We start from the raw sequence: 23,158 nt of genomic DNA on the forward strand, positions 1-23,158 counted from the left end.
CTTATTGTTTTTTCTTAAATTGATCAATACGGCGTCAAATTCAAAACTCTTGTATTGCCCTGATATTGATATTCAGTAGTTTGCAACTTTGCATAGTGTTTTGTTTTTTCAGGAAAAAAACAGAAGTCCGGGTTCCAAGTTTTGGGAACCTCAAAAGGCAACCTTGGTTTCAAAGTTGTTATACGATATTATTACTATTATTAAAAGCATACTCCATTATAGAGTGCTATCAATCAACCCGTTTGTGCTACTGCAATCGACACTTATGGAAGTTGTCTAACCTTGATGGACAACAATCTTGATTTAAGTAACTATGCGTACAATTTTTGGAACAAAAAAATTCACTTTTCTTACTAGGTCATACATGTGCGTACGCGCACGTTTTATTTCGCATAATTTTTCTCAAATATGTTTGAATTTCTTATATATGCATTGATATTTCTCAAAATATGGTAATTTGCTGGATACTTTTCTACATATTCTTAAATATGTTTATCAAACAAATAATTATCTGTATATTTTTGATGGTAAAATACTTTTGGACCACTGTTTATCATGCTGGAGAAAAATTGTAGGTGACATTCAATTTCTGATAGCACATATATATATATATATATATATATATAATTGAAAACTAATTGAATCTGTTTATATAAAATTTCATAAGTGTTATATTATAAAAAAGGAATTTAGAAAATTTCAAAAGTCTTTTATTATGTAAAACTTAATTATACTTTGATGATGTTTGCTACCTGATGAAAGCAAGTATTGATAGGGCCGACAATCAATTGTGTAACATAACTAGTTGGAATCCAAGAAACTTCTTCAGAATATCGGCATAAATTACTTATGACCAGAGGGTAAGGTTCGTATTTGCATATGCATTTGATCTTTGAAACCGAGTCAGAAAGATTTGTTTCTCAACAGTCAAAGAATTGTTTCTCAAAAGAAGTTGGCTTTAATTTGGTAAGTTCTCTCAACAAAACAAAGCCCAAATGCCCCAAACGACACAATGTTTTTATGAATAAACCAAGCGAATATGGTTGATTCTGTCTTAGACTTGGAAAGAATCCAAATCAAATTTGATTTCTAAACAGGAATGTACAGTCCTATTCATTTAGTAAAAAACCTTTAGAAACAAGCTTAAAGCTTTGACAAACAAGATAGATAATGAGAGATCTCTAATTGTATGTGTTCCACAAGTAGTTGCAACACAAACAATTGATCTCTGAAGGTGTCCTAATGGAAGATGGATGGTTCACAAAATGAAAAAAATGAAAAAAAAAAAAAAACACTGAAAAGAATTGTAGAAAGATGGAAAAGTAGGAGAGAATGTACAAATCAGATAAAAATTAGTGAATTGAGATCAAGCATCATCAGTATCACTTTCTCCGGCCTCAACTTCTTGAGCCACATAGTAATTGTTCCCATCCGGACCCCAAACCTTGTACCTGTCAAGAATTTGAAACCAATTCATCAGCTCAACTCAGAAAACCTTTGTTTAACATCAAAATCAGCTATCAAGATTAATCGGGTAGTTACCTTTCGAGAACAGATTTTCCTTCCTTGTACTTTTGATTCTTTTCAAAAGCAACCTCCTGTGAATAACAAACAAAGAAAAAGTTGAGACCAAGAAACCGTAGTGTAGCAAAGCAAGAGCCAAAATGCAAAATCACTTTTCCAAAAAAAAAGAGAAACAAACATTTTGATTGTTTCCTTACATATCTCCATCCAACATAAGAGCCGCATTTGACACAGTAAATATCAACCACGGTGTGCATTCCGGTCATCATCATCCTATCTTCCTTCTTCCCAGCATACACATTCGCTCTGTCCACACGAATTCAGTACTGGTAAAAATGCATAAAACTATTCCTGTCCAGCTTTGACCACAAAAAAAAAAAAAAAAAAAAAACAGATCAAACTTGAAGAAGAAAACTTACACCTTCCTGAAGAGGTAAGCTTTCCCATGTCGGGATTGAAAAGACTGTCAACAGACAAACAAAGATGTTGTCAGTGTTATTCTAAGTGTGAACTATAAGCACTTAGAAATAAGTAATCGAAACGATTGCATTTTTGCATCTAATCGCAATTAAATCCAAGATACGACACAGCTTAGACACCAATCAAATTATTATACTCGAAGAGAATGCAGGACAGTCTCAAGATCACATACCAGAAGAGAGAGAGAGAGAGAGAGAGTCTGACAATGTTTGAATCATAGATTGATCTAATTTCCTACATGAAGAGCTTAGAAATTTAAAAACAGTGATGCGTTGAGAATGCAGGACAATCTAAGAAAAATGAAAGTAGTCCCAATTCTCGTCCTTCTTATACAATTGAATCGATAATTGAGAGTTTTGATCAAGGAGATTCCAGATAATCATCAAAAGGGCATAGTCAATAACAATGCAAGCTTTCCAGTCAATTTAGATCATCTAATTGCGTAATCATCAAAATACAATCATAGTGAGAAGAAACCTCCTGATGATGATTTTGATCGGAGAGAAATCGCAGTAACCCAGATTAAGATTTAGCAGCAAAATCACGGTTAAGTAACAAAAAAACTTCCAGAAACCAAAAAAAAAAAAAAAAAAAATCAGATTCAACCTTGGAGACGACATCTTCGCAGAGGGCAAGATTAGTCTTGCAGTGCCTACAGCTGTAAGACTTGCCTTCCAAATTCACCAAGAACAATCTCCCCATCTGTCACTCTTCTCCAGATATCGATTTTAAAACCAAAAGAAAAAAAAATCTACTTGTTGAAAAAGGAACCGATCAAGGAGAGTAGTGTGATATACAATGGGAGATCACTAAATTACGGAAGAAGGCGTTAGAATTATCTGCCGATTTGAGATGAAAGAAAAAAAGAAAAACTATAAAATGGAGGAAATTCAGAGTGGTCTTTGACGATATTTTATATTTATATAAAAAAAAAATGCTACATCTTTTGTAGAAACGTGGACCTGACAAAGTCATGGCTTGGGAATTTACGGAAACTATTTTTTTTTTATGCGTATTACGAAGAGAACTCTTATAGTATATTTATAATATTATGTTTCATATTGCTACTAGATTGATGGAGTTTATATATACGTGATTGCTTCTTTATGTATCATACAAATTGTCAAAAATATTATATTGTTCACTGTTTATAATGCCATGGACAATTGGACATGGACCATAAATTTCGTCTTTTTTTGTCTTTTTCATTTTCCCCTAATTTTTAATCGATACAATGTAAAACCTTCTGGGCGATAAAGAGTCTTTACTAGATTCTCGACTCTCCTTTCTAAATAAGCCGCGAAGTTCTTCGGAAGCCGAACACAAACGCAAACCGCATCTTTCTGCGTCGTTCCTTGTGGTTCGTCGAAGTTAAAATCTCATCTCTCACTCAGTTGGTCGCCGGAGACGCCAACGAGGTTTTGAACTACGCGAACTTATTCGGACTTTCTTTGACTACCTTCATAAACCTTCAGAAAAGGCGAAAAAGGTATCAAGCCTTGTAATTTCTCTTTGGTCACATAGAATTAGATTTTGATATCGATTTTCAATGTGTTCTGAGTCTCATTGATTATCTCTAGTTTACGTGTTTATTCTTTGAATTAGCTTATGGTTCTAGTCTATGCTGCCGGATAGATGTTCGATCCAATGCCTGAATGAAATAAAAGAAGAGAGATTTAGTATCGCCTTGCTTATCGATTGTTTGTTTGTTTTGGGATGTCTAGATTTTGAACCTGGAGCGACTTCCTTGTGTGATTACTTAATTCGGCTATGGCTGCAACCAACGTTCGTAGTAGCAGCTTCTCTCGCAACATATCAGTTGTGTCATCGCCTCAAATACCTGGTCTCAAATGCGGTCCTAATGGCACAACCTTTATATCGACCGGGATTCGTGATCTCGACAGTGAGATTTCTCCTCCTTATTTACCAATCATGAGGATGAGAGACTTTGGCTTTTGGTGCTAAATATATTGTCTTTTATTTTGTTTCCAGGGATACTAGGTGGTGGGTATCCTTTGGGAAGCTTAGTAATGGTGATGGAAGATCCTGAAGCACCGCATCATATGGATCTGTTAAGAACTTTCATGTCTCAGGGGCTTGTTAACAGTCAACCACTTCTTTATGCTAGTCCTTCGAAAGATCCCAGAGGGTTTCTTGGTACGTTGCCGCATCCTGCATCATCCAAAGAGGATAAACCTACAGCGCCCGACCCTGATCAGGTGCTTCCTTCTCCTCTGTACCTTCTTTCTGTTTGTTTTTTCCTGCCAAGACATGAAGACTTATTTACAAGTTGGGTCGTGTTCATCGTTGTCAATATTGTAGGGAGAGAGCTTGAGGATTGCTTGGCAGTATCGGAAGTATATGGAAAACCAGAAGAATTCTATTGGTAATCTAGTTTGTGCGGCTATATAATCTCATATTTGTCATTCACGAATAAATCAACCTATTAGTAAGCTACTATCATTCTGTGGATACATAATCCTTTTCATTTAATTCTGGAACAGATGATTACTCCAATGACTTTGATATGAGAAAGCCCTTGGAGAGGCAATTTCTTAGCGGACGGCCAATAGATTGTGTCAGTCTGTTAGATTCTTCGGATCTTTCCGTTGCTCAGGACCACTGCGCCACTTTTTTATCAAAATTTCCGAGGTTGTGTGGCATCCCTTTCTTATTTGATGGTCAACTACTTCTCACTAGTTTCGAATCCATAAAATTTGCTTGTCCAGTTCCATATCTATTACGTGAAAATTTTCCTAAGCTCATTTTCTCGACATCTCTCCTATACTTCCAAATGTGCTACTTTATTGGGAGGGACTTTAGTTTTTTAATGTTCCCAATATAAAGATGATACAGTATGTTTCCATTAGTTTTATCCTCAGATATTGTTCTAGTTCGTCACTTGTTCAGATATTGTTCAAGTTCTTCTATTAATTTTTCGGACTTTATTAAGATGCTTATCCTTTTTTCTTTGTGTGATTATTTCCACAGAAACAGCAGTAGCATTGCATCCGTTGGCCGCATCGCAATCCAGTCATTCTGCTCTCCCCTGTGTGAGTATTCTGATAAGGTAATTTGGTCGAAGAGCTCTCTAAACTTATAGCCTATCTTCATATAACAAAGTGTCAGTTTACTTTTTAACCAAAATTCTCTGACTCTAAATTTGATGAAAGCTAAAACAGTAGCTGGCACTCTTCTATCTTCTACCAAGGCAATATTATCGTGTTGTTTTTGATTAATTGTTTCTGTCAACACAGGAATCAGACATGCTTTCGTTCATAAGATTGCTAAAAAGTATGCTGATGGTTTCAAATGCGGTAGCCATTGTTACTTTCCCGCCTTCCATGCTCTCCCCGTCTTCCTCAAAAAGATTGCAGCACATGGCGGATACCTTACTCTCTATCAAAGCGATCCCAGGTTTGTTCCCCTGATCTGCTTATTCTCGTTAATAGATTATCATCATTGGCTGACAAGTGTTCTCACCTTTTTCCCAGATGGTGACAAGGAATTGGAGAAACTTCTCACTGGCTACAAGGACATAAATGGATTCCTCAACGTACACAAGGTTGCACGAATTAACACGCAGGTATTTATCTCCTCAATGTAGACATGTTATTACCCTGAAACCTGTTAGCAAATACGGTAAAACCCCTTTATGGGCTCCTCTAAGCCACAATCAAAACAATTCCAACCGAAAAGCCTTGATGAAGTTTAAATTTTTACCCAACCCCATCTGATCCAAAGTTCCCTCTTTTGTTCCTAAAATACTGGCTTTGTCTGGAATTGTTTAATGAAACAGGTGCCTGTAATTCTTGATGCAAAGACTTTCTCGATGAGCTTGAAGAAGAGAAGATTCTTGGCTCTAGAGTGTCTGAATCAAGCCCCCGTAGATGGGTCCAGTGGAACATCGTATGGCACATCTGGGAGCTGCTCAGGATCATCCAAATCTGGAGCACTCGATTTTTGAGTTGCGGAGTTAGTTTTCCTCATCTTCTTCTTGGCTTTATTTTTCTAAGTTCTCTGCTTTCACTTCAGGAACTGGGCATTAGAATGTTGGGTCTTAAAAAAAAAACAGTTTTGACATTAGCTAAAAGCGAAGCAAAAGTATTTTCTATAATCTGTCTTTTAAGTAACAAAAACATGAGATCTATATCATGAGAGAAAAAAAAAAAACAAAAAAAAAACAAAAACATGAGATCTATATCATTTCATTTGTTGTATCCATGCAACTTTGGCCAAATAATAGATCCAAAGTACCTAACGGCTAACGTATGATCTAAAAAACGTGATTATATAAAGAAATCGTTGGGGGCATTGAATGAAGTGTCGGTTGATCTATATTTGGTGCTCCTTTACTTACCAACCAACGAACACATCATTTGAATTATTGCTCATAAATCTGTGTCTCTACCCACACTCATTATTTTTTATTGACTTGTATTCTTTCAAAGCTTATAATAAACATAAACAAGAGAAACCATAAACTAATATGTCCAAATATAAGCAGAAAATAAAGCTTTCACATCATTCTTCTATCCTAGCTTTCCATTGTTCTATGAAATATATAAAAGGAAGTGATGATGAAACTATAATATTAAAGTAAAATCATCATTGAATATTGTGTTGTTCACAAACAAACAGGCCTAGGAGAAACAGATCCTTTAAAAAGGAAATAACAGTAATGCCCGTCATATATAAGCAGGCTTTTGTTTTGTTTGTTTTTTTTCTTGTTTTTTCAATTTTTCTGTTGTATTTATAAATAAATAAAAAACGAGACTTTCGTGCATTTAATCTCGCAACTTACGACAAAGAGTGTGCGAGATCGATACAGAGAGACAGAGAGAGAGAGCGAGAGAGAGAGAGAGAGAGAGAGAGAGAGAGAGAGAGAGAGATCGGTCAGGTTTGCCGTGGAGAATCAAGGGCCAGTTTCAGTTGTGGTGAACAGAGGAGGAAGAGACGTGATTGTGTGGTTGGTTGGTGTGAGAGAGATTAGAGAGATAAAATGGTTGGACCGTCGCGGCCTCAGATCGTTCTATTTGGATCCTCCATCGTCCAGATGAGCTTCGGCCATGGAGGTTGGGGCGCCATTCTCTCCGAGGTCTATGCTCGCAAGGTTTAATCTCTCTCTCTCTCTCTCTCTCTCGCGATCACTCTTTGTAACTTCTTCGGGTTTTTATTTGATCAGTAATTCGCTAGTTTCAGAGAAATCTTAAGTGGATCGCCTTGTTCTAATTACTGTTTTTGTTATGTCCATAAATTATATGTTTTTTTATTAAAAAAAAATTAGCCTTCGAATTTCTGAATTCTAAACGTTGATTCTGGAAAAATTCATGACCTTTCTTCAACGTAGTTGATGACTAAAGGATTGCAGAAGCTTATTACTTCTCCCTTTGGGATGTTTTCATGTTTGGTTCTCTTTTCTGTGGAACTATTGTCTAAAATGAAAAGTGAAGCTTTGCCGTGTTGTTGTCTCTTTGGTCGGTGGAATGATATTCCAAAAGGAAATGCATTTAATGCAAAATTAAATTTGGTGGGATTTTATGGAGACAATTGATGAATGTGGGCTCTTTGATCAAAAATGTGACTTTTTTCTTCTGTGAACAAAACGTGTATAGGCCGACATCATTCTGCGAGGATATTATGGATGGAACTCAACTCGTGCTTTGGAAGTTGTGGACAAAGTGTTCCCTAAGGTAACTCTTGAGAATTGTGGATTCCGTATATCTATTAGTTTCTTTATACTAGATTATCATAGATTCAGTATTGGATACAAAGAAATTCTTTGGAAACCTTGTTTGATTAATTACCATTATAAATTGCTCAAAAGGATCACAAAAGTGTCTGTAATTACTTCCATGGTTAGGCACATCTGTTGCCAGAGAAATGTATCTTGTCTGCCTGGTTCGAGTTTTCTTGATTGTTAAGCTGTGTTCTCTGATTTTATAATGTCTTGAATCTCCATGTACCTATCATTGAAATTTTTGTAGAATGAGCTTTACGTTTGCAAAGAACTATCAGTGTACAATGCTTCTGGTTTCTTTCCACATTGTTGTCTACAAATGGCAGGCGTAGATATATAACTCGTAATGGATGCAGGATGCTGCAGTGCAACCTTCTCTGGTAGTTGTCTATTTTGGAGGAAACGACTCAATGGCGCCTCACCCTTCTGGTCTAGGACCTCACGTACCAGTTACTCAATACGTTGATAACATGAAGAAGATCGCTCTTCATCTTCAGGTTACTTCCTTACAGATATTGATTTATTAATCTTTTTCTCCTGTCACGTTTGAAAAGCCTTCTCAAGTGCTCATTTTCTTTCTTATGAAGACTTGGAATTGAGGCTTATCTTACTGAATCTTTATAATGTTATCCTTAAAGCTTCTAATGCTCTATGCTCTGTTTCATCAGAGCCTTTCAGACTCGACCCGCATCATATTTCTTAGCTGCCCTCCAGTGGACGAGGCCAAGGTTCGTCAAAACCAAAGGTGACATGACTTCCCCTGACTTTCTCCACTTATCTCTTCGTATTTGCTCCTGTCTTAATTAATATTTCATTGCTTCTTTGTTTCTCTCTCACAAAAAGCCCATACTTGAGCGAGGTGATCCGTACAAACGAGCTCTGCAAGACTTATTCAGACGCTTGTGTGGAGCTGTGCCAAGAGCTCGGCTTACAAGTAGTTGATCTCTTCTCTACTCTTCAGAAAGCAGATGACTGGGAAACCGTTTGCTTCACGTAAGTGTGTTTAGAATCCAGAACAAGTTTTGATCTCAGAAAGCAGATGACTTTAACGATGATGTTCTGGTTTCTTACAGAGATGGGATTCATTTGTCAGCACAAGGAAGCAAACTGGTGGCTGCAGAGGTACTGAGAGTGGTTAAAGAAGCGGAATGGAGACCGTCGCTTCACTGGAAATCGATGCCAACTGAATTCTCTGAGGACTCTCCGTATGATCTTGTTTCTGCAGATGGCAAAAAGACTGTTAACTCTTCGGAATGGACTTACTTTTGGGAAGAACAATGGGATTGATTTGACCATTACAAACAACAACAACAACAACAACAACAACAAGAACTTTATATAATTTATTGTTGCCTTGGCCATTTTCGATTCCAATATGTCTTAATGTACTTTGTTTTAGATTGTTTACTAGTTTATCTTCTGAAAACGTTTTTATTTCAAAGTGTTTTGGTTTCCTCATGCTTTACGTTTATACAGGAATCATAGACTCCAAGTCTGTGCTTAAGTAATAATTTCTTAAAGAGCCTCTTACCTTCGGAAAAAGTCTTCAAAGTAGAAAGTTGAAATCTGAAACCCATTACATGGTCAAAGGTTGTTTCTTTACTTGTAACATTTAACTATAACAAAAAAATGTCAAAAAATTATGAAATGTTTAAGAAAGAAAAACTGACATAATCAATGTCTATGTATTTTGCCACATTCATACACACACACTAATCACGAGAGCTAAAATTGGTTTTAATAATTATTTTAAAGGAATAGATAAAATATCAAATGGGAAAAATACAGAAAACCAAAAGGAAAGAATACTTTAAATATTTCAAGGAAAAATAAGCGGTTTATTCGTAACAAGTTTTAGAAGCTGACTAGTAAAGAATGGATTAGTTTGGGCCTACAATTAAAATAGGTTTCGAACTTACGGCCCAATAAGGGTCTCCCAAATAAGTAGCCTTCACCCAAAGCGACGTATCTTCAATTGCCAAACCTTTTCGCTGACGCAACCAAACTCCCAAAAATAAAATAAAAAACATAAAAAAACCTCTTTTTCCTCTCTCTCTCTCTCTCGTTTCTTTTTCTTCCGTCTGCTTCTCCTTCTCTCTCCATCTCATTCCAAGCTCTCTCTATCTCTTTCTTCTCTCTCTCTCTCTATGTCCGAACGCATCGGGTCTCAGAAACCATTGATGCCGACCTCGATCCTTCTCTACTAGCAACTGATCTATACGTTTACACACACCGTATTTATATACGGTCTCAAATACTCGTACCTGTACAGCCATGGCCGCCGTTTCCTCTAACCCTCGCACCGTCGAAGAGATCTTCAAGGATTATACCGCTCGTCGCTCCGCTCTTCTTCGTGCTCTAACTAAAGGTCTTACCAAACCCTTATTTTTCTCTCTTTCCCTCTCTCTCTCTCTCGAAATTTCCTAGATTCATTTATAATCCCTTAACTTGTTCCTCGTTTTTTTCCAGATGTCGATGATTTCTACTCTCAATGCGATCCGGGTAAGTCTGCATTAGCATTCTGCAGAAGAAAGACTTCGCCTTTTTTCTTGCTTTGGGGATTTTATGCAGAACAAGATACCTAATTTTTCTCCTTTTTCTTTAAGAGATTTGATTCTTCTGGTTGATTTCGAAATTGGTGTTTGTGTAGAAAAGGAGAATTTGTGTTTGTACGGACACCCAAATGAGTCATGGGAAGTGAATCTACCAGCGGAGGAAGTCCCTCCTGAGCTTCCTGAGCCTGCGCTTGGTATCAATTTCGCCAGAGATGGTATGCAGAGGAAAGATTGGCTTTCGCTTGTTGCTGTCCACAGTGATTGTTGGTTGCTCTCTGTCTCTTTCTACTTTGGTGCTCGGCTTAATCGCAATGAGAGGTATTTTCTCCCTGACCCTCTTTCGACTTAATTTGATTCAGCAGCACTCTCAATGTTTTGAGTTTTGATGAAGCCTAGCCTTGTACATCTAGTTGATTTCAACGGATTTTGTTCTTCTTGCATGGAACCTTATTTCTTTTTATGATATGTTTCTTGGCTCTTTTAACCCCAACTTTAAGCTTTTTGTAGAATGAAATGTGCAGTGGAAAACGTTAAGAAAAATTGGAACTTTTGTCATGGAGTGTGTTTGGAATGAGAGCGCCTTTGGTTGCACTTTTTTATCTTCTCCTTTGATGCGTGTGGATCTTCTTTTTTCTTCTTTTTCATAGGCTATGTTTTCATGTGGCTATGTTTTCCTGTGGCATGACTCATATCTTAGGATCTCGATTATTACTACATCTGTCTAAACTTTTATCAGCTCTTTTTGGCATCGTTGGATATTGTTATGGCGAAACTTGTAACTATTTGTTGTGGGTGTCATTACTTGATTTACTCTTCTTTATCTTAGAAGCCAGGTATTTGCTATCTTATAACATCTTCACAAACGATATTTTGTGGAAGCATGTGATGAATTTCATCGTTTCATTGTTACATCTGGACGCAAATCGTAGTAACTATTAAACTGTTGCATTGGAATCTCAAGAACTTTGCTGTAAAAAGGAAATGTGTTGCATATCGACAAAATGGCTCTTTTATTAGTACTATTGATATCATATCACTGTTATATATTTCTGTGAAATAATCTTTTTTGGTTACTTTCTGTCCCACTGTTCTCTTTCAAGAGAGAAGCTTTTTGGCATTTAGATGGCTACCGACTATAGGTTCACGAAGCTAGACATTCTTTGAGCTCACATTGTACATGACGAACAGGTCACGAAAGTGATGGCTTCTCTTATCATTTTCAGTAGACTAGTTAAAAGCACGCTAAAGACTTTATTCCGGAGGATGGAGAATCTTAACCTACATAGTTGGGAGACATATAATGCTTCACATAGATTCACAATTGGTGTACTGATATTAAGATTCTGTATCTTTTTTTTCCCTAATCAAGTTTGTAACTTCTTTCATCTCCCTTTTCTAATGTATTGTCCACCCATAAAATCATATTTTCAATTTGCAGGAAACGGCTATTCAGTCTGATCAACGATCTCCCAACTCTCTTCGATGTAGTGACTGGTAGGAAACCTATCAAAGACAATAAGCCAAGCTCAGATTCCGGAAGCAAATCCAGAAACGGGACTAAGGTACATTAGAAAAAGGGATTTTCCTTTTCACTTTGTTATTTGTGGATTCTCGGGGTTCTCTCGTTAATAACGAAAAATGGGTTTGTTGCAGAGATCAATAGAAGGGCAGACAAAGAGCACAACACCAAAACTGACGGAAGAGAGCTATGAGGATGAAGAGGAAGAAGACGAGCATGGAAACACTCTATGTGGAAGCTGTGGAGGCAATTACACAGAAGATGAGTTCTGGATTTGCTGTGATGTTTGTGAACGTTGGTACCACGGAAAATGTGTGAAGATCACTCCCGCCAAAGCAGATAGCATCAAGCAGTATAAATGCCCGCCTTGCTGTGCAAAGAAAGGTAGACAGTGATGAACTGATGATGGTCAGTCATCATCATCTCCCAGAGCCTCTGGTTCTCATGTCTTTATCGATATATTAATCAACCTTTTTTCTTCTTTCTCTTTTTTTTTTGTCCTTTTCTTCTTTAACCTTCTTTTAATTTTAAAGCATACAAAACTCTCTCTTTAGATCACCAGAAAGGGATTTCAAGAAGTTGAGAGAGAGGAGCAACTGTTTGAGTACTATTATTATTCGTATAAGAGAACTGGTTTATTGTTCCATCAAATGTGCCATGGGATTTGTGTATTTTGCATTCTATGTTTAATCCTTTTTTTTTGTCTTGTTTGGTCTTTTATCAATGTTCTACAATTTTTAGAATATTATTATCTGAAATTATATGAAATGTCGAAGCGAATTAATTGTAGAGAGCGTTTTTTTTTTGGTCGAAATAGAGAGCTTTTGTTTTGTTGTATGTCACTGAGATGTCAAAGACACCAAACTTATAGGCTCGTAGTTAACAACAATCGGAAGAATAGATAGACAATGACTAATGAGACCACCATGTATATATTGGAAAATATTAAGGGCCCCCAAAAAAACATATCCAACCCTTATTTCCAATATATACAATCTGCTCATGAATATTTTACTTCTTCTAGCTCACATGTGTTAAATAGAATTTTTTTTTTTTTTTTTTGTGTAAGAAAATAGTAATGTAGTAGTAGTTAGAAGATCTAAGAAAGAATGGTAGGAGAGTGTAAATTTTTTTTTCTTTTTTTTGGTCACAGGAGAGTGTAAATAATGAAGTAGTATATATTAGATCTAAGAAAAAATGAAAGAAATAGCGGTACCACTTTGTGATGGGTAGACTACACTATACTAGCGATATATGTTTACCGTTGCGGTAAAGGATTAGCAATCAGATTTTGAACCAACAAATTTGAAACTTGTATTCAAATTGTTCGTTGAATAACATATTGCAACCTATAAATTAAAATTTACTAATTGAATAATACAAGAATATTAACCAAACTCTAAAATCAATAATTGAATAATTAAAAACTATGATTGGAATGTAAAGTCAATGCAAATCATCAATCTAATAAACCCCGCTATTAGTTTATAATATAGATATAATAGTCGCCAAAATTAAGATTTCTAACATGTATCAAGGAGGGCGATCAAAAAAAAAACCAGCATGGGGCTCACCACATCCACAGACATACTAATTTTGGTTTTTGGGTATTGAAAATGTTATTCCTCCAATCTTCTTATCAACCGTTAATTATTAGTCCCCATGTCCCAACTATATATTATAAAGAACTTAAATCGAATCTAACAAGATTTTACAATAAGGTCAACACGAATTGTATCCGTTATATACACGTAAATTAAAATAATGTGTGTACCATTAACTAGATACTACTCGTACTAGATATTTATTGCGTTCACATGTCGGTCATTTTGTATGTAATGCTAATTTTTAAAGAAACATATTGTCTGGTAGATTAGTTGCTTAATCAATACATGAAAAAACTATAGTACCAATAAGCTCCATTATTGTTGTTTCAAATAATAGAGGAAGCATGATTAAAATTAGTATGCTTCATCAATCACGGAATCACCATAACATCATGTGATAGTGAGGTTTAACAATTATACTATTTATCTAGTTTCGTATAAAATAATATGTACGTTCTATGTCAAGTCTTTCGAATATAACAGAATACATTTTGATAAATAATTAATGACCAATCAATCATCATCACTAAATTTGGATTAGGTAACTGTTGTTGGAAGGAGAGAAAGAGTATAAATATAGGATAATGATAAACTATATAGTATAAATAGGAAACTACATTTTATTGAGTTTATATATATTATTATACAATAGAGTTACTGTAAATATATAGGAACCACAAAATATCTAAATTGCATAAATGCTATGATAGTATTCTCGGTAATGCATTGATTCATTTTGTTCTCCAATATATATCTTCGTCGATCATTAGAATCTTTTGGTATCTTTTTGATGTTCCCTAGCTTCGATGTCCTCACCACCCTATTCAAATAATGTATCCTTCAGAAATTAGTTCACATTGATCAAAAAGAATATTAATGTGTACATATTGCTCAATACTCAAATAAAGATTAACATATATATGTATTAGTAATTGAGTTACTTAAGCAAGAAAACTTACAGTTCGTCTCTTTTATCGGACATTTTGTGAAGTATATGAATTAACGAGGGGATATAAGAGACTCAACGTAGGATTTTCCACGTGGACCTTGAGTTCGAATGAAGAGTCTATATTGATCAAAGGTCATAGGAGGATATAAAGGAGGATTATTAGAGGTTACAAGTTGTTGCAGTGGTTGGATCGGAATGTCACTCTTAGGGTTATAGAAGAAGGCAAGTGAAACCCTTTCTTTCTGCGAATTCACTATCACTCGATGTTCCGAACTCTTGTATATCGAATTGCTTAGTATCTGCCATTTATAAACCGCATTTCAAAGTTTCCTTAGGGTAAAAAATTATTAATGCAAAAGCTTTTATTGCATAACTAACAGCTTCATCAAACGTAAATTAAGATTCAAAATATGCTCGATTTATGCATGCGCTTCTAAAAACTACTCAAACAACTTTTCTCCTTTTCTTGGTTAAAGACTACTCAAATAATCACAAACCGCAAAGTCTCACTTATTGATTTGTTTATTCAAATATCGTCTTATATAAAATCAAATCGTTTGATGTTATGAAAGTGTACATGATCAAAGATTCAAACATGAGTCATTATATTTAAGTCGTACAATTAATATGTTTCAGAAGTTTGGCATAAAGTTAAAACTGGTTGTCATATATTAAGACATATCTAAAACGTGGAACTAATTCTAGGATCATCTTCCACCAATTATCGGTCATTAACATAATTTGCATTTTTGTTTTTGTTTTGGTCAACATCTTTATTTCTATATTCCTGGTGTTGTGGTTTACGAGTGTATGTGGTAAATAGGAAAGAAAACTTGGAAACAAAAAGAAACGTAGACTTTACGCAATTAAACACGAATTTTTTTTTTTTTTTAAACTAGGGTTACCTGAATTTGATCGCCGAGATTGACGATAAAAGCGTGGGGGAGAGGATTGACGGTGATCCACGTGTCGCTGTGACGGACTTGAAGACCAACGACTTGATCGTCCGGCAAGAGGATGGTAATGCCGCCGGGATCGGAATGAGGGGAGAGGCCGAGGGCAAGCTCCGGTCGAGGGCATTTCGGGTAATAATTAATCCTCATACATGCGCCTACGTCTTGTCCACCAAATGCTTCTTGAAGTTGTTCTTCTTTTAGTCCCAAATTTGACGATAATATCCTCATTAGTCTCTCGCCCAGCTTCACTAGTTCCTTACCATACTCATCCATCACTTCTCTATAGTTAACAAAAGAAGCATTATAGATCCCAAATTAATATGTCTAAGTATAGTAGAAAACAAAAATCATATTTTATGATTGTATAGAAAATTTCCGGGTTAACTCATAATAAAAAAAATGCTTTTCTCTTGTCATTCATCTATGATCGTAGCATAATTCTCTTACTTTTTAAAATGTTGTTTGGCTGGCGTATCTTGAGTCGCTAAAAAATTCTCAATGCAACTCAATTAATACTATAGGTTAGTTTTACAAAAGGACTAAAGAAAGGGAACATGATTAGTTTATTAATTTAATATTTCAAACAAAAGTTCGAGAAATTTCATGCATAGAAATAATCGAACACGAAGGTCGTTAATCATATGAACAAATTAACCCGTTATTAAGTAAGAAAAATAAAATAAAGAAAAGGAAAAGAAGTTGAGAGGCTTAATTAATTACCTAATGTTGGAAGGTAAAGAAGGCCATTTGTTGTGATCTTTCAAGAGAAGAGGAAGAAAATGGAGAAAATAATAATCATTCCAATCAAGAATTGCTCCTTTTTCCACACCCAATCTGCTTCCGTATCCTTCATAGGTCAATGGCGAGTTTGAGTAAACTTCTTTGGCTTCGACTGGTAAATTGAAGAAACTTTTCCAAGCTTCTCTAGCCGCATCCATCAGCTCCGGCCTCACCTCATGGTTGATCACCTGATCATATGATCGTGCTTACATAAACGATCAGTAATATTATTATTTTTAACCTAACAGACACTGCATGTATTTGGTGCAATAAAACTGAAAATTCTTGAAAATTCAATATTTTTGAGTTAAAATAGACACTAAAGTTCAGGAAAGTAATTACCCTTTATATTGCTTTCTCCAAAATTTAAACCGAACAACCAAAAATTGTAACCCTACCGAAACATCAAATGTCATTTTTACCTGGAAGAACCCAAACTTACGGCATGCCTCCGACATCCTCTCCTTGACGTCTTTGTTACCGGAGAAGAGGCTCTCTAGGTCTATGATCGGGATATTTATGGCGGCAGCTTCCGGTTGGTGGTTGATAGTGGTGATTTGAGGGCGTTGAGACGGCGGCTTAATGTAACGGTCGGGGAAGGTGGTGAGATTACTCTCGGCTAGGGACTGAACTCGGACGATTGGTTCTGGCCACTTTTCGCCGAGGCCGTTCTTGTTCTTGTCTTGGTCGCTCATGTTGTCTATCTTGACTTCTTGTTTTTGGTTGTTGAGGCCGTTCTTGTTCTCAAATTTGATCTCGATCTTGTCCGTCGTCTCGGCCTCGGTCGTGATTTTGTTATTGTTCTTGATCTCATCTTGGTGGTTCATGTTTTCTGTTTTGGCTTATTAAACTTGCTCTTGTTCTTTCTACTTGTTCATGAGAAGTTACGTTGTGAAGTGTTGTTATCTATATATAGAGTGTTTATATGGTTAGAGACTTAGAGACAATGAAAGAGAAAGCCATAAAGTGACGAAAATTTGGATTAACTAAATGATAAGTTACAAAAGATCTGGACTTTTGTTACCTTGTGGTTTGTGAATATATTAATTAGCCCTATTGTTTATCGTTCTTTGTAGAAAAATAACGAAAGAAACCGTAACCGACGAGAGAATCCGAAATTCGTAACCGATGAGAGGGAATCCGGAATCGAGTCCATACGATTGAGGCCATGTGGTTGTTAATTTATGAAACGTGTATATAATGTCATTTTTTTGCTAAAAACGTGTATAACATGTAATCAAATGTTTTACTACGTGGTATAAACGAATGAAAAATGGGAGGATCTCAACTAATAATACGTGGTTATTGTTTGTTTGGAGTTCTTCGTAAATATTTTACCTAAAGAATAGGCCGACTTCCCAATAATAGAAACATGGTTCATTGAATTTGGAAGGCACATCGCACATGCACATACTAACCAACTACATATTGTAACACAAACTAATCCCATTTTTAAAATCAGAACAATTAATAAAACAAATTTAGGGAGGTTAGGCAGAATAACTATGATTGTGTTAGAAAGGTTACCTACGATGAAAAATTAGGAAATTGATTATTAACCTAAAATTATGGATGGGCAGACGGTCAAAATAATATATTAGCTTAAATAAAAGACGAACTATATATCTCCTCAAGAAGTTGTCTAGTTAATCACCATGTTACTCAAAAAAATAGGGGAAGAGAATCATTAATCAATTCAAGCATGACTTCTTAAATCAAAATATGTGTTATATTGTAGTGTTATGCGATGGGCATTCGTACTACGCATTTTTGTCGGCTCACTACTCCAATTGATTGTTTGCAATTTTAAATATTCCATATTGTAGTGTCATTTTCTGAATTTTTTGTTTCTTTTTTTTTTTGTTATTACAGTATAACAAATATTCCGGTAAATAAATGTAGTTATTTACCGTATGAACAAAATCAAGATAAACATTCTTCAGAAATGATTATTGAAACTATCCTTAAAATACAAAACTAATCAAAACTGAAAATGTTTGGTTTTATCATCCAAATACAAAATATACATAAAACTTTAAGAAGCATGAATCTACGACAATGCAATGTATCTTAAATATATATAGCTTCAGTATCGAATCAGCTGGTCAGGAGTAGAAGATTTTCACAGCTTCTCTCTCTCTCTCTCTCTGCCTGCTTCATTTCAATCTGCTCTCACCTTGATTTATCCATAGAGATTGGGATCTGCTTCATAGTATACAACATCTCCTTCGTCACTCACAAAATGATCTTCTTTAATACTTTTTGCGAGAATTTCCAGCAAGTGTACTGGGAAAGGTCCAGACTTATCGGGCTCCCTGTAATACTTCCCTAATACTGGTTTAGCTGCTTCTGTCTGCAAAAGAGAAAAGAGCAAGCAAACACACAAAAAAAATCTAAGCTTTTGTAGTATGGACTCCAAAAAAACCAAAACTTAAACACTCTTTTAGTCTTTTGTTTCAATTACTTACTGCTTCTACTAGATGATAATGTGGAATCTGGGGGAAAAGATGATGTATCACATGAGTTCCAATGTCGTGATGGATGTTATTGATCAACCCGTAGTCACGATCCAATGTTGTAAGCCCACCTCTCAAGTAACTCCATTCCTGTTTTTGGGAGAATCATGAGATTTACACACCAGTGGCTTATAAACCTCAAAAGTGAGAACAATATAGCCAAAGAACAGTGAATGCAGAGACTATGCGTTTTTACCTTCCCACGGTACCAAGGGAGCTTATCTTCATGACCATGGTGATGCAGGTAAGTCACAAAGTCCAACCACATTACATTTATCTGTATTTGACATAAAACAATTTCCGAGTAAGGGAGAGAAGAATAATGATACGCAAATTGCTTAGTGGGGAGTAACAGCGGCGCATTACCCAGTAAGGAATTCCATAGAGTTTGAGCATTTGCATTGGACCCATAACAAAGTTGAGACAGATAAGCAGAGCAGCCATTGCAGTCCAACAAGCAGTAGAAGTGAGGACATCTTTTTTCTCTTTAGGGAGGAACAAGTCGCTGTCCGGATGGTAATGAGAACCCTTTTTCCCTGGACTTCGAGCCCACTGAATCATATGAAGAAAAAAACATGAGCTTTTTTTAGTTGATGTGTCAGTTTAAGTTATTACAGTAACAAACAGTCGTCGAGTTTTACCAAGTAGAAAGGGTAGGCGAGCATCACGAGAGGCAGTGTAAATCTAAAGAATCGAGTCGGTTTGTCCAAACTCTTGTAGATTTTCTCCGACATCTGCAATTACAGAAACAGTTAGAAACTGCATCTAAGAAACACAACACGACTGAAACAAGATTGGACCAAAAAGCCGTGTAAACTTACAGGATGCCAAGATTCATCGTTCTCAACATGTCCATGGTTCTGGTGATGAGTTCTGTGGCTAATCCTCCTGCAGACCAACCAAAGTCATATTATTTTACATGAACAAGACGAGGAAATTTTTTGAGAGAATGGTTTTGAATAGTAAACTAACCAGCCATGGTAAGGGACCAGGATTGAAGAATGAAGAAGATGACCCACAACACTGTTCAACCTCGGATCATTTGAGAAGCTACCATGTCCACTGAAATCAACCCAATTGACAATAATTACAAGGAGACAATTCCAAAATCATCTGCAAAACAATAACTAGTTGCCAATTGGGTTGGTCTACAACTACCAAGCAACATGATATGATTATGACAGTTTGATAACTCAGAACCCAATTCTGTCCAAGAGATAGGGTCATGAAGATGTAAAGCCAAGATTTTTGTTCAATTGGTTCCAAATTAAAGTGGGAACCATCCAAACTTGACCAAATCAGAGGCATCAATTTCGGTAGAAAACAACAAAAAAATGAGGGATTTGTTATAATTACCAGTCATGGCCAAGAACAAAGAGAGCCCAGAACATGGTTCCTTGAGCGAGCCAATAGAGAGGCCAAACAAGCCAATTGTTGAGGTAAGCAGCTCCAGCAGCCAATGCGAAGACGATGGCGACGTCTCTGACGACATAACTCATCGACTTCCATGGATTCTTAACCCAGCAATGCTTAGGTATAGCAGCTCTAATATCCGCTAAATTGAACGGAGGAGGCGCGCCTGGGTCGAATCTCTGCGTCTCGTGTTCCTCCTCGATTGGAGTCTCGACTGTTAGAGGCGTGCTCACATTCAAAGCCCAATTCCTCGTGAAGAACGCATCTCGTGAATTCAGACGAAAAGCGAGAGAAGACGATGTGGTGGAGGAAGAAGGTGATGGTCTGAAATTGAAGATGGGTTTGTTGATGTTAGAGAGGGGATTGGATCTGGGTGTGGTGTAGATTCTGGGGAGAGGTCTTATGCCACATTCTGATAAGACCAAGTTCGCCATTAGAGCTCTCTCCCCAGAAGAAGAGAAGGAAAAAAAAAGACTCTTTTTGGTTGTGTTAAATGAGAGGTAATAGAGAAAGAGAGAGTAACGAATAGATAATGTGTGAGAGATTATTATATCTTCCCCACTTGGTTGAGAGAAAGAGAGAGAAGGAAACTTGTGCTTCTACTTTGCCTGTCGTCTCGACAGTTTCTCTCTCTCTCTCTCTCTCTCTCTCTCTCTCTCTCTCTCTCTCTCTCTCTCTCTCTCTGTGGTTCACACGCTAAAGTTTTTTCCTTTATATATAGATCTATATATATATGTGTGAACATCTGAAACCAGAAAGGAGCAGGAAAATTGATGCTGATGTGAGCGATTTTGTTTTTCAGACGGTTAATTTTGACCCAATATTTCAATGTCTAATTTATTCAACACGCAAATAAATCAATATTAGAGTTTAAAAAAAAATCGATTTTTTGTTGTTGTTGATCTGTGTAAGTCTTTCAAAAAGAAACAAAAAGACACAAGAGAAAGAAAATCTATGAGGCATATGTTTCATGACACTCACTTTCATAATTTATTTAAGGTAGCACGAAAATAGAATCGTGGAATTGATGCACATTATTTTAGTGACTCTAAACATTGTTAGACGAAAAGAAAGAGGAGTTTGGGAAAGAAACCTATTTAAGAATTTGAGTCAACTACGTTTCAAGGTTTCATACTAGTCAATTTGTTGCTTTATTTTGATGGAGACAAACTAACGTCATACTAGTTAATAGTGGACTCACATAACCTAAGCTAAGTTACCAAATACCTTAAGGGTGCGCATAAAATTGAACCAAGTTGGAATTGGTTTTCATTTGCTAAAAGTGTCCGCAGACCAAAGTAGATGAAAATCAATTTATTTTGAAATCAATCCATCTAAAATATATGTAAATCAAATATGTATACACAATAATGTAAGAATGTTATGATCAATTCCATCACCAAATTGAAATTTAATCGGGTTGATTGTGGTTTTGAGTCTCAGAAATTACCGATTGCCATCCGTATCGTCAAGAATCTATCATCTTAACTCTTTAGAGCACTGTTTACGTGAAAAACCCCTTGTATATATAAAGAATAAATGCCATAATGAAGGGATTTCTTGGTCAAAGGTGTTACAGAGCACTTGTGCTGGTTCTTTTGGAACAGTGAGTGGTCTTAAAAAAATACTCGGATCCAATTATGGCAACCGGTTGGGTGATGATGAATTGAAACATTCTCATTGTGTGTTGATCTTGAGAATGTTTAGACAAACGCGTCTATTGTGTGTTGATCTTGAGAATGCTTAGACAAACTGTGTGAAAATAATTCAATGATTTATTGATACGACTTACAGAAACGACTTTAAATAGCCAAAGACATGAAGACTAATAAGTCTGCTACAACCAAATAAAGAGAAACTTGCGGGAAGTAAAACAAGTAAAAGAAATAGAATAACTAGGAGGACTATTATTAGTATTTGATTTCTACAAACCAAGAGCTTATTCAAACTGGAAAACAACTTAAAAGACTCATTCAAACCCAACAATGCCTCTCCTAAACTGAAAGCAATAACATTCAGTTCAATTCCGAGCCTTCTTCTCCCTCAGCTTGACAAAGACTTCCAGCCTCAAAACTTAATTTAGTCAAAATCTCTGCTACCTGATCGTTTGTTCGGCAATGTACCAACTCAACAAATCCATCTTTTTGTGACATCTCTCAGTCTAGAAACTTTAGTCTTTGGAGGACATATTGAATCAATGATTTGGAATGATTTTAAATTTTCTTCAAGACTCCTCCTCTTACTCAATTGATGATTCTCTTAAAATGTTTTCAAATCATATGTTATTGAATCATATCATTTGTAAAACAAACTTAGAAATCTAAAGTTACTGGATTAGTAATTAGTTATTCAAAAATAGAGTTTGGAAAATAGAGATTATTCAAAAAAAAAAAATCAAATGTTTTAAACCTCACCTTATTGGAAAATAGAGATTCCGTGAATAAATCAATTAAAACATCACTCAGTGGCCTCTAATCGAAAGAAAAAAAATCATTGAGAGGCCTCTGATCATTAAATCCTTTCAGTGAGTGGTTAAACTGAACATACATATGTTTGTGATACAAAAGTTGGATTGAAAATTGATCTTATGTCCAAGAACATATCAACAATGAAAGGAATTGTGGTGAGAATATTGCAGGGAAATGCTGTGAAGGTAAAGAAACGAAATTCTAATGAAGAAGAACAAGAAGGAACATCACCATTCACAACCACAAGATTAAATAAACTTTTTTCTAGTTTTTGTTCACAGCATCAATAAAAAAAAAAACACATAGCAACATCACAACCACATCTTATATATCATGTTTTGTTAGTTCACGGTATCAAACAAAAACAACAACTTATTTCTTCTGCATTCATTTCCATTCACCGTTGCCCAAATTACGCAGCAAAGTGCGCAGATAACTATGAAGAGGCGACTTTGACACCTGAAACAGTAAAATCAATGAAAAACGTGAAGATCCTCCCACGCGGACACAAAAGGTAAATTATAGATTTACTGTTTTGGATTTTTCAACTCCAAAAAAAAATCCCCATTATATTAGGTTGAACCCATGAAACTTTTAGGACAAGACACACCAACCAAGTTTTTGAGTTGGTTAACCGCGTAAAATTAACGC

General features: G+C 35.9%; 6 protein-coding genes across 6 annotated transcripts; 3 read left to right on the forward strand and 3 right to left on the reverse strand.

Moving 5' to 3' along the window:
* Positions 1–1,085: 1,085 nt before the first annotated feature.
* On the reverse strand, positions 1,086–2,892 carry LOC18023470 (protein yippee-like At3g11230). Its single transcript, XM_006407400.2, has 5 exons — positions 2,611–2,892; positions 1,944–1,987; positions 1,722–1,830; positions 1,543–1,598; positions 1,086–1,451 (listed from the first exon to the last, which is right to left on the reverse strand). The coding sequence occupies exons 1-5, from the start codon at positions 2,704–2,706 to the stop codon at positions 1,367–1,369; spliced, it is 390 nt and encodes a 129-aa protein (XP_006407463.1). The 5' UTR covers positions 2,707–2,892; the 3' UTR covers positions 1,086–1,366.
* A 425-nt stretch (positions 2,893–3,317) lies between these two features.
* LOC18023471 (elongator complex protein 4) lies at positions 3,318–6,177 on the forward strand. The gene is made up of 9 exons (XM_006407401.2): positions 3,318–3,493; positions 3,729–3,907; positions 3,997–4,223; positions 4,327–4,390; positions 4,509–4,656; positions 4,996–5,074; positions 5,262–5,421; positions 5,499–5,590; positions 5,804–6,177. Exons 2-9 carry the CDS (start codon positions 3,775–3,777, stop codon positions 5,969–5,971), a joined length of 1,071 nt encoding a protein of 356 aa, XP_006407464.1. The 5' UTR covers positions 3,318–3,493; positions 3,729–3,774; the 3' UTR covers positions 5,972–6,177.
* A 210-nt stretch (positions 6,178–6,387) lies between these two features.
* On the forward strand, positions 6,388–9,188 carry LOC18023472 (GDSL esterase/lipase CPRD49). The gene is made up of 6 exons (XM_006407402.2): positions 6,388–7,117; positions 7,620–7,697; positions 8,101–8,241; positions 8,413–8,489; positions 8,588–8,737; positions 8,818–9,188. The coding sequence occupies exons 1-6, from the start codon at positions 7,007–7,009 to the stop codon at positions 9,029–9,031; spliced, it is 771 nt and encodes a 256-aa protein (XP_006407465.1). The 5' UTR covers positions 6,388–7,006; the 3' UTR covers positions 9,032–9,188.
* Positions 9,189–9,781: 593 nt separating this feature from the next.
* LOC18023473 (PHD finger protein ALFIN-LIKE 2) lies at positions 9,782–12,465 on the forward strand. Its single transcript, XM_006407403.2, has 5 exons — positions 9,782–10,112; positions 10,214–10,246; positions 10,395–10,617; positions 11,738–11,861; positions 11,953–12,465. Exons 1-5 carry the CDS (start codon positions 10,019–10,021, stop codon positions 12,211–12,213), a joined length of 735 nt encoding a protein of 244 aa, XP_006407466.1. The 5' UTR covers positions 9,782–10,018; the 3' UTR covers positions 12,214–12,465.
* A 1,586-nt stretch (positions 12,466–14,051) lies between these two features.
* LOC18023474 (probable 2-oxoglutarate-dependent dioxygenase At3g111800) lies at positions 14,052–16,967 on the reverse strand. Its single transcript, XM_006407404.2, has 5 exons — positions 16,533–16,967; positions 16,051–16,298; positions 15,280–15,610; positions 14,385–14,673; positions 14,052–14,245 (listed from the first exon to the last, which is right to left on the reverse strand). Exons 1-4 carry the CDS (start codon positions 16,935–16,937, stop codon positions 14,425–14,427), a joined length of 1,233 nt encoding a protein of 410 aa, XP_006407467.1. The 5' UTR covers positions 16,938–16,967; the 3' UTR covers positions 14,052–14,245; positions 14,385–14,424.
* A 1,068-nt stretch (positions 16,968–18,035) lies between these two features.
* On the reverse strand, positions 18,036–20,702 carry LOC18023475 (omega-3 fatty acid desaturase, chloroplastic). The gene is made up of 8 exons (XM_006407405.2): positions 19,983–20,702; positions 19,599–19,688; positions 19,448–19,514; positions 19,268–19,360; positions 18,993–19,178; positions 18,823–18,903; positions 18,579–18,716; positions 18,036–18,463 (listed from the first exon to the last, which is right to left on the reverse strand). Exons 1-8 carry the CDS (start codon positions 20,471–20,473, stop codon positions 18,293–18,295), a joined length of 1,317 nt encoding a protein of 438 aa, XP_006407468.1. The 5' UTR covers positions 20,474–20,702; the 3' UTR covers positions 18,036–18,292.
* Positions 20,703–23,158: the final 2,456 nt, after the last annotated feature.

Source organism: Eutrema salsugineum, unplaced genomic scaffold (assembly GCF_000478725.1).
Source record: "Eutrema salsugineum unplaced genomic scaffold, Eutsalg1_0 scaffold_13, whole genome shotgun sequence".
Lineage (NCBI taxonomy): Eukaryota > Viridiplantae > Streptophyta > Magnoliopsida > Brassicales > Brassicaceae > Eutrema > Eutrema salsugineum.